The 10648-nt window shown below is 55.1% G+C and overlaps 2 protein-coding genes across 2 annotated transcripts; both read right to left on the reverse strand.

Annotated features, from left to right (window-relative positions):
* Positions 1 to 440: 440 nt before the first annotated feature.
* On the reverse strand, positions 441 to 3263 carry LOC117286905 (leucine-rich repeat and fibronectin type III domain-containing protein 1-like). The gene is made up of 2 exons (XM_033765987.1): positions 2171 to 3263; positions 441 to 828 (listed from the first exon to the last, which is right to left on the reverse strand). The coding sequence occupies exon 2, from the start codon at positions 825 to 827 to the stop codon at positions 441 to 443; it is 387 nt and encodes a 128-aa protein (XP_033621878.1). The 5' UTR covers position 828; positions 2171 to 3263.
* Positions 3264 to 3581: 318 nt separating this feature from the next.
* On the reverse strand, positions 3582 to 9364 carry LOC104855616 (leucine-rich repeat and fibronectin type III domain-containing protein 1). Its single transcript, XM_033765780.1, has 3 exons — positions 8868 to 9364; positions 6452 to 6506; positions 3582 to 6050 (listed from the first exon to the last, which is right to left on the reverse strand). Exon 3 carries the CDS (start codon positions 6014 to 6016, stop codon positions 4409 to 4411), a length of 1608 nt encoding a protein of 535 aa, XP_033621671.1. The 5' UTR covers positions 6017 to 6050; positions 6452 to 6506; positions 8868 to 9364; the 3' UTR covers positions 3582 to 4408.
* Between the last annotated feature and the right edge of the window lie 1284 nt (positions 9365 to 10648).

Raw genomic sequence — 10648 nt, forward strand, 5'->3', positions numbered from 1 at the left:
TGTCCGCCGGGCGCGGCGCGGGTAACTGTGGCTCTGGAAGAGCGCCCCGTAGTCCCCGTCGAAGGAGTAGCGCTGCTGCGGCCTGGGGCGGGCCGAGGCTCCCCCCGGAACCAGAGCTAGAGTCGGGGGCGCTGAAGCTGGCGGCCCCAGGGCCCCAGAACGGCTCCTCCGAGGCCCTGTCACTGCTCGAGACTCCTCCCCAGAAGTTTCCTCGGACGGCAGCAGGCACAGCGAGGTGGCTGAGCCGCCCAGCGAGCGTCCCAGCACCACCTCTGGATCCACGGAATCAGGAAGAAGTCCCTTAGCAGATGGCAGCTCCATGCTCTTGGACTTCTACCCCCAGAACCATGAACTAAACAAATATCTGTTCTTTGCAAGTTACTTAGTCTGTGGTGTGAAATCAGAGCAACAGAAAATGGACTAAGACATTGCTTTTGGATTCAACTGCAAATTTCCTGGAGGCTCCAACCATTGGTCTGCGAACACACATGGCTGACCCGCGGGGGCGACCTGGAGGTGCCCTTGCCGCGGCGGCTGTCCCCGTCGCCGTACACCTTGTAGCGAATCATGAGCAGAACGATGAAAACGAGGACCGAGGCGACAATGACACCCCCGATGGCGATGATCATGGTGCCGCCCAAGAAATGGGCCCTCAGCGGACGGCAAGGCGCAGGATCCCCAGCAGTGGTGAACTGCACGCAGCCCACCACTCTCGTGGCCGGCAGGGCGGTGGCCCCATCATCGTAGACTGCCAGAACGCACAAGTCGTAGGCGCGGCCCGCTGCCAGATCATTCACCAGGAAGGTCTGGCTGGTGGACGGGATCATCCTGCAGGAAGGGGCGGGAGCATAGCATAGTTAGCCCCATTCCGAACCAGTCTCTTTCACTTTAGGCCCAACTGATAGTGAACAACAGAGGCGATGGAAAAGTACTCAGTATCTCAGTCCCGACTGGGCCTTATTTCTTCACCCTTTCAGGGACTAGCTACAGGCCTGCCTCTTATCAGCATGCCCTCCCCTCAAACCTCACCTGGCTGCCTCATCGCCCATCGATCTTTCCCCAGGGACACATCCAGGCGCCTGCCTGGGAGGAGTGCTGCATAGCTCAAAGGACATGCCTTCTTAGAGCGTCTCACTCCTATTAGGACAGCTGCCACTCTGGCTCCCTTATCTGCATATAGTTACCATTTAAAGGAACTGATGCTATTGGCCACTCCCTTTATCAGCACACCCAGCCCTACTCTGGTGGGAAACTGATGCAGGTCCCTTGTTTGTATCTGCATGCCTTTAAGTAGAACAGGCAGCTTCTGGCAGTTTCCAGGCCCCTACTCCACCCATTCCCACTCATGGTACCATTGCTACAAACTACTCCCCTTCTGATTGAACTGTGGCTTCCAAGTCACACCATGCAAAGGCCAAATAAGGATAGTTCCCCTACTGTGCTCAGGCCCAGATACACCCTTTGCATGCCTAGGCCTGTACCCACCAGAAGTCACCAAATCACACCCCCAGAATTACATTCACAGTGGAATCAAATGTAGCCAGGCATACATGCTCCTTTCTTGCTGTGGGTCCCTCCCCTCAAATGAGGAGCAGTGTAGAGATTCAGTGAAGCCAACCCATTCTGGGAACCAGATTGCCTGGGTATGAAGTTCTCCTTTGCCCCTTGCTAGCTCTGTGAGCTCAGGCAATGTTCTTAACTTCTCTGTGCAGTATTTCCCCCAAATGAGGAAAATAACTCCCATACCACAGTGATGGTATGAGGAACAAATGAGTTAACATATCCAAAGCCTGGCACTTATTATCACTATTAACTTCTCTTCCATCTACTGTTGGCCAGGAATCCTTACTGCGGCTCCCACTCCTGCAAACTGCACTCTCCCCCATCTGTGAGACCCGATCTCTCCCCCTGGAGGGCCGCACCTTCAGACCTTGGCCCACAGCTGTAGAGTGCATCCCCTCCACCTGCTGGCTGAGTGCAGCCTCAGCAAGTCCAGGCCTGCCAAGTGAACATGGATTTGCACGCCAGCACACCCTCCCCAGCCCTTTTCTCCTGCGAAGCCTCTTAGTGGCTCACCAGGGACAAGGACGTCCCCTTCTTCTGCCTGAGACCACCCAGAACAAGCCCCACCCCTCTGCAAGGCCATGCCCTACCTCCACAGCCCTCTTACCTCTTGCAGAAGCTCCACCTTTCCCTCCAGCTGGGACACCTTCGGGTCCTCAAGCCCCACCTAGGGCATCCTGCCCCACTACCCAGAGTACCCTCCAACCAAAGGCTTCAACACAGCCCCCCAGACTCACCTACTCTCCCCTTCTACCTCATTCTGACTTTTGTCAGACCAATACCACCCTGTTCCACCCACCCTGGCCTCCTCCCTGGCTTTATCTTCTTCTTCCTCTCTCATCTTCTCTCTGAGAGCCTTGGATTCCCTTGCTCCTTCCCCCAAAATAACTAGTTGCTAGGGGCTCCTCTTTTTCAAGGACAGAGACTGGCTCCTTAAGAAAGCTGGAGCCCATGTGTCTCTAATTGGCTGCAAGACCAGAGCAAGCAGCTGAGCAGGCTTCTGGTTGGATGTCATCTGCACCCATGGCAGCAGTGAAGACGTTAACCCTTGCAGTGCCATAGTACAGCATCTGCAGTGGGGGATGGAGGACTACGACGGTGGCCCTAAGAGGAAAGGAGGAGTCCTGGAATCTGTTGCCCAGCTGGGGACAGGGGCCATCGACAGCTGCATACATGCAGAGTCTGGGGGCCTGTAAACAGCACCCCCTCCCATCTTTGTGGTGACCATAGGTCAGAAAGAAGGAAAGAGAGAAACAGAGAGGTGGAGAGTCACAGAAACTGAGTTGTTTACAAACATGCAATATCATTTCCCCTCCATCCCTGCCTGGCAAACAGTAGGCATTCGGTAAGAGTTCTGCTTATAAAGAATAGCCCTGTTACTTTCCATGAGACCATGGGCATGGGACCACTGAGACTCAAGTTCTCCCTCTGTTAAATGGGAAGGAGCTGAGGGAATGAAGCAGCAACTTTGAGAGCATCTCATGAAGCTTCCTGATTGGTTCACTTGTTTGCCTGCTGTTTGTAAAACCAGTCTTGGCTGCTCTATCTTACTAGCCCCAAGGCCCAACACAGATCTCACGCACAGTATTTACTTGGTGTTTAGTGGCCAAAATCAGAACAAGGAAAACAATAGTGGGATGTGGTGGCACACACCTGTAATCCCAGCACTTGGGAGGCTGAGGCAGGAGGATTGCTGTGAATTTGAGGCCAGCCCTAGCTACATAATGAGTTCAAGGCCAGCCTGAAACACAAAGCAAGACCTTGTCTCAAAAGAAAAAAGGGCCAGGGATTTAGCTCAGTGGTGCTGCCACCTGCTTCAAAAGCACAAGGACCAAGTTTGATGCCCAGTACCAATAATAATAACATTAATAATAATAATAATTTGGGCTGGGGATTTAGCTCAGTGGGTCCACCACCTGCCTCAAAAGCATAAGCACCTGAGTTCAATCCCCGGTACCAAAAAAAAAAAAAAAAAAAAAAAAAAAAAAGAAGAAGAAAGAAAACAGAACCAAGGGGAGAGAGAGGGGCATTTATTCACTCAACCAACAAAGGAAAGATGCCTCCAGGCCTGCAGCCACGAGAACACTGGGAAAAGTGGAGACGGAGGCCAAGAGGCAGGCTTTTGTGAAGGTCTGCACCCACAAGCTAGGGCTCCCATGGGTGGAGAAATGCCTCCGACCTCCCCCTGTGAATTCGAACACAAGCCCGGGCATTCAGCAGGTGCTCTTCAGTGTGCCTGAGGGAGGCGGAGACAAGGACAGATCCATCAGCCAACAGCCCTTTGTAAAGCATGCTCACTGTGTACCAGCTCCGTGGCCAAGAGTGTTATTGGAAACCCCCGAGATGGGGACATCCAGGGCCGCGGCAGTGGTTCTGTTCCTTCCGTGGGCCTCCTCCCACTGAGCTGTGAGCTCCCTGAGGGGAGGGACTCAGCGTCCTGCGCTCCCTGGGCACCCAGCACTCAGCTCAGGACCTAGCACAGAGGAGGGGCTCAGTGCCCAACAGGGGCAAGAAGGAGAAATGTCCCATCAGGGCGATGGCTTCTAATGCAACAGAGGGTAGAAATAACTTACATTTTTCTCATAATTTTCTGTTTTCTGGTCTTCTAATGTACCCAATGTGCTGGTATAATAGCACTAGTATATAGTTTGAAAATAGAAATATAACTGTAAATATATGTGTGTGCTGTGCAGCCAATGCTTAACAGAAGAGGCCCGTGATCAGACCCTTGTGGCCAGCATGCAGACCATGACACTCCTCAGATCACTCTCTAAACAGCCAATCATGCTGTGCTGCTTCACTGCTATAACTCCAGGGCTCAACCCTGGTCTGCTCATGTCGGTGCTCAATAAACATTTGCTAAGTGCAGGGAAACTACAGACAGTGAGACAGAAAATAGAGAAGAGAAGAGGAAGGGCCAAGGAGGGCCTGGGATAAGTCGGCAAGACCATCCAGCACCAGCTGAGCAAGAAGGCCAAGACCTCAGGCAGGCGGGAGGGAGGGCCCTGGATTGGGAGGAGGTCCTGGGGTGCAGCCCCCACACGCACCTGTAGACGAGGGAGTCATCCGCAGAGCTGTTATACTGGACCTGGTACATGCGGATGCCAGGCACGGGCCTCTGGGCGGGCCAGCGGATAAGCACTGAGCTGGAGGTGAGCTCCGCTGCTACCAGCCTGCGCTCAGCAGTAGACTCATTGGCACCAGGTCTGCCCGGTGTGGCGATGTCAGAGGAGCCGGGCTCAGTGAGAGGTGGCGGGGCAGCTGGCGGGGGCGCCATCAATGGCAAAGGTACCACGCACACCTCCACGGGCGCCGTGGCTTCCCCCGCCGCATTGGAGGCAATGCAAGTGAAAGTGCCACTGTCCCGCAAGGTGGTAATGGTCACATCCAGCGTCCCATCTCCCCGGACACGGGTCCGGCTGGAGTTTCCCAGCAGCCGCCCATCAGGTGCCACCCAATGCACCACGGGCTCAGGGTCCCCCACCGCCCGGCAGCGCAAGCTGACCGCTTGGCCCTCTACCACCAGGGCCCGGCCTCCCGCCTGCCGCGTGATCAGCGGGGGTTCACACAGGAACTCCTCCTCGGGGATGGACCAGAAATAGCGGTCAGTGAGGTGCTCCGGGGTGGCGCAGGTCTCCAGGTCGTCCTCCCGGGTCAGCCGCCGCAGCCACAGCAGCTCGCAGTTGCAGTGCAGCGGGTTTCCACCGAAGCTGACGGTCAGTGGCGTGGGCGGCTTGGGTCCGCCGCCCTGGGACCTCAGGAAGAGCCCATCAGGTGGGAGTTTGTGCAGGCGGTTGGAGGTCATGTCCAGGCGCACCAGCTTGTGCAGCTGCACGAAGGTCCCCTCGGCAATGTGGTCGATGAGATTGTGGTCCAGTGTGAGCGTGTTGAGGTTCACCATCTGGCCCACCGCCTCCCACGGCAGGGCCTCCAGGTTGTTGTAGGACAGATCCAGGTCCTCCACGGTGGACAGGAAGGCATCAAAGGCAGCAGGCTCCACCTTGCGAATCTGGTTGTTGCCGAGGATCAGGTGGCGGAGGTTGCCCAGGCCGCGGAGCTGGTCACCGCGCACCTCAGCCAGGCGGTTGCTGTCCAGGTGCAGGGCGCGGAGGGCACGGAGGTCTGCGAAGGCGCCAGGTGCCACCTGGCCAATGGTGTTCCGGGAGAGTGTGAGATGCACCAGGCTGGTCATGTTGGCAAAGTCGCGGCGGCGCACGGCCGCGATGAAGTTGTCGGTGAGCCGCAGCTCCACCACGCGCCTGTCTATGGCAGGCGGCACGAAGAGCAAGCCGGTCTTGGCGCACAGCATGGTCAGCGTGGGCGCCACGTTCTGGCAGATGCAGCGGCCGGGACACGGCTGGCCGCGAGATGCCCCGGCCCAGAGCAGCAGCAGGAAGGGCAGGGCAGCAGGAGGCAGCGAGACAAGCGCCGAGGCAAAAGGGCCCGGAGCCATGGCGCAGGGGGAAGGCAGGAGTGGGCAGTGGGACCTGCGGGACAGAGACAGTTACCCAGGCAGATGCACAGTGCCTCCCAGAGGCCCTGGGACACCCTACCCAGAGTCAGACCTGCATCCCTCCCCCAAAATCACTAGACCGAGGACAGAGACAGGACTTGTCATTGGCTGCATGCATCCACCTTAACAGATGACTCTATTTCCACGCTGCTTGCTAAAGTACCACCTCCCCTCCAATGAGTGCTCGAACCCCACCTGGGTCCCCTTTCTAGGAGTCTCTTAGCCTCTCACGATCTCGCAACAAGAAAGGTGACAACTCGCCCAGCCTGGGCCCTTCACTATCCACCAGATATTGTGAAATCACGGTGGACTGTGATTTAAGGCTTGAGGTGCCGAGGGCATACTCTCAATTCCAATCCCAGCTGTGACACTTACTAGCTGTGTGACCTCGGGCAAGTGTCTGAACCCCTCTGAATCTCGGTTTCTTCATCTGTAAGAAAGGAGATACAAGTCTTACTTCTATAAGGACTGGGTGGATTAAAGAACACGGCTGACTTAGAACACTCCCTAGCACATGAAATGGGCTGAATACATCCAAAAGGTCATTATCATTGTCATTGTCAAGTGCCTGATAAGTACCAGGCACAGAACTGTGTATTATAAAGAGTAGCTGCTTTGCACTCAAACAGATTCAGACTCAAATCCTGGTTCCCCATTTGTTAGCACTGATTTCCCCCGCCGTGAGGCTGTCACGCCTTGATTTGTAAACTGGAATGACAATTTTATCATCTTCACTGAGCTCACACGCGGGAGCCACTGACACGGGCTGGCGTACAGTAAGTACTCAATAAACGTTAAGGTGGCCCCTTAACACCTTAACGTAGAGGTGGGAGGGGCAGAGAAAAAGGCATCAGAGTCTCCCAGCTGGGCCACTTGGGCCACTCAGAGCGCGAGTGCTCCTCTGAGTGTGGCTTTGTCCTGGGCTCAGCTGTCTAGCAGGGCCAACTGTGGTGCTCACCTTGGTGGGGAAACACGAGGCCCCATCCGTGCCTACACACGTACACACACTCACACACTCACACTGTGCCTATGCTCCAGGCAAAAATCTTCCGGCGGGGATTCCCCCTACAGCAGCTGCAGCCCACGACCTGTCAGCTCCCATCACAACACAGGGTGGGCGGGGCAGGGGGTGAGGAGGACAGGATGGGAAGGGGGCAACCCCGGAAGTGTTTCCACCCCACCCTGCCCTGGACTCCAGCCTCTGCTGGCTCACATCCCAGGAGCCTGTGTGCGTGGCAGGGAACCCTCCGTGACCTTGATCTTTCCGCCCAAGAAAGGGGGAGTGGGGCTAAGAAAGCCAGACAGAGGGAGAGAGAGACAGAGAGGCAAAGAGGAAAGGGACGGACTGACAGAAAGATTCAGAAAGAGAAAGAGTCTCAAAATAAGGGAAGGATGGCTAGGGGTATGGTTTAGTGGCAGAGCACCTGCCTAGCATGAGCAAGGCCCTGGGTCCCGCCCCCAGTGCTGCAATAAAATATAAGTTTTAAAAATGAAGAAATGGGGTGACAGTGAGGCAGGGAAACAGAAAAACTGAGAATGAAGGAGACCCACAGAAAAGAGAGATGCAGAGACAGCCAGTGGAAAAGAGAGAATGTTAAAGAGAGGAGACCAAGAGGGAGGAAGACGGCGACCCAGCTGAGGAGGGACAAGGAGGCAGGATCAGGGTGTCTTGCTATCTCTGGGCACTGCTCCCACATTTGCCTCTTACTCCCCAGAACACTGCTCTGTATGGACTCCATGACTAGGAGATTCAGCTCGGCGCCTGCCTGGCTGGGGGGTCTCTGGGGCTCAGAACCCCGATCTGCGAAACAAGTGCAGAGCTCACCTCCTGCAGACAGAGTGAGACTCAATAAAAAGAATAAGAACCGCAAGGAGAGCAGCTAACATTTATTGAGAGCCGCTGTACACTACGGGCCAGAATCCAAACCCCATGTGAATCTGGGTTCACATCCCTAGTCTCTGCTGTGTGACTTATGTCAAGTGACTCTTCTGTGCCTCAGTATGTCCATCTGTGAAAAGGGGGTAAAAATAGGACCTAGCTCATAGAGCTTCTGCACAGCTCCTGATAAAGGAAACCCTACATAAATGTTAGCTACTGCTGTTATCATCAACATTTTTGCTGTACCTTAGCGGTGAGCTACATCCCAGTCTTTTTTATTTTAAAATTTTGAGCAAGGGGCTAGGGATTTGGCTCTGTGGTTCCACCACCTGCCTCACAAGCACAAGGGCCCTCCTCAAAAAAAATGTGAGCAGGGATTTCCTAAGTCACTCAGTTGCTCAGTCTGTGCTCAAATTTGAATTCCTCCTGCCTCAGCCTCCCAGAGTGCTGGGATTACAGGCATGAGCCCCCATGTCTGGACTACTATAATTAAGGCTCTTTCTCAGCCTCAGCAGGTCGGGCTATCAGGTCTTCCCCCATACAAGCACAGTCACACCCCATAACCATTCAATTCTCTCACTCACATCTTGAAACTTTCTTATACCCTTCACTGACAACATGAAGCAATCCCTTTCCCAATCCTTTACCCTTCCTGAGAGAGGATGCCATACCCTTCCCTGAGACCCCACCTGTGCCCCAGAGCCTCCTGGCCACCTTAAGCCCTCACTCACCTATGATGACCCCGGGTTGGTCACCACTTCCTCACCTAAGGTGAAGTGCAGAGGCACCTGCCCCTCTGGACACTGCTGCACCCTGCACTGGGGTTCCTTCCGGGGAAGGTCCAGGCCCCAGCTGGCTCCGAACCAGCCCCATTACCCCACTCTGTATCCCTAGCCCGAGGGCACTACTCACCTCTCTTCAGGGAGTCAGGGCCTGCGCCAGTACCTGCAAAGGAAGAAAGCCACCCTGTTAGCATCCTCTGGCTCCTTTCTGAGCGTTAAGGCCTGCCTTGGAGACCATCTGAACATAGGAAGTCTCTGCAATGATCACTCTCTCAGCCCTCCTGCTGCAGGCTCTGCATAGTATCAGAGGGACCCAGAAGTCATGTCTGGGTACCTAGGCCAGCTCACGTTCCAAAACCCAGGATTCAAGGATTAGCCTTTTGTCGTCTGGAGCCTCAGAAGCCACATCCCCCAGCGCCCCCATCCATCCTCTCTTAAGATCCTGGAGTCTGGGATTGGTCCTCTCCTCTCTCAGACCCAGGATTCTAAGTTTCCAGGCTCCTCCTTCTCAGACCCAGGAGTCTGGACCAGACACTTCCTCCTTTAGAGCCTCAAGTTCACATCCCAGCCCCCAACTTCAAAGGCTGAGTGGTACCAGGAGGTGGCCAGAGGTTCCCATCCGACCCACTCTCACTGTGTGGACGTGTCCAACCCACACGGCCACAACCCACGGTTCTACATCGGGATTCCCAGGGACACACCAGCAAGATCTGGGTGCTCCCACCCTGCATAGGCACGTGGCTTAGCATATAGGTGCCTGGACCCTGGCATACCATAGCCCCAATCCCACTGGCCCAGAAGTGGGGTCTGCTTTGTACCAGGGACACAGGCACATGAGGCCTGCACATGTTTGAAAACACATAACCCTGCTCCCAGAGACCAACACTAAAGCAAAAATGGACTCACAACATAGACACACACACATCCTCCAGGTTGACACATACATCATGCAACGCTGACTTACACACGCATACTCACAGGTGCACAGACACGGTAGAGAAACCCATGTGCCCCCTAACAGACAACCAGGTACTTGCACCTAGAACACATACACCTTGCACACTCACCAACATGCTGGAACACACATATAATACACAGGTGCACATTCTTACACGCCCAAGCACACTCATGGAACTTCACATTTCCATGCTGCAGTCATAAAGCTGATACATTCCCACACCAAGATAATACACACATGCATACACTAGCTGCTACACACTCATACACAGAACCACAAGCGCACACAGACACTCACAAAACTGAGAAACCCTGGGACAAACACACACAAAGATCTACCTTTGCAGGCACAAGACACTCACTCGTAAGTGCCACATACACAACAGTCCCGTGAGGGATTTACACACTTACACATCCACACATAATACTGAGCCACAGTAGCACAGTCGACAGGCCCCAGAGTCACACTCGCTCACAGTCATGGACATACATTCCTCCCGGCACTAAGGCACCTTGCCCCACCTACTTGCAGGCCACAGAAATCCTCCTATCCTTCCCAGCACATTATGATCCTCCTCCCCCAAATCAGGGCTCGAGCCAGAGCCTCAGGTCAGAGTTCATCAGGTGGAATCTCAGAGGGTTATGAGGTTGAGTCCCAAAGCACTGCTCCAAGGCGATCCTCCCACCAGAAACCCCAGAGGTCCCCAGCCTGGCCATCAGGACACAGGCAACTCTGGCCCTATCTGCGGGTATCTGGTCGGTGAGGAGTTAGGGTGGGGTGGGTGAGAAAGGGCCAGGTCTTCGCCCCCCCACCCCCACCCCCGGGCCCATCTGTCCATCCCTCGGCCTCTCATCCTTCCATCTGTCCACCTCCCGGGCGCCCATCCCCCCTAGCCACCGGGAAGGGGAAGACATGGCCGTCTCCCCCAAGGACCGCCGAGGACCCCCCCCCCC

This window comes from Fukomys damarensis, unplaced genomic scaffold (genome assembly GCF_012274545.1).
Source record: "Fukomys damarensis isolate Sample0158 unplaced genomic scaffold, DMR_v1.0_HiC HiC_scaffold_19, whole genome shotgun sequence".
NCBI lineage: Eukaryota > Metazoa > Chordata > Mammalia > Rodentia > Bathyergidae > Fukomys > Fukomys damarensis.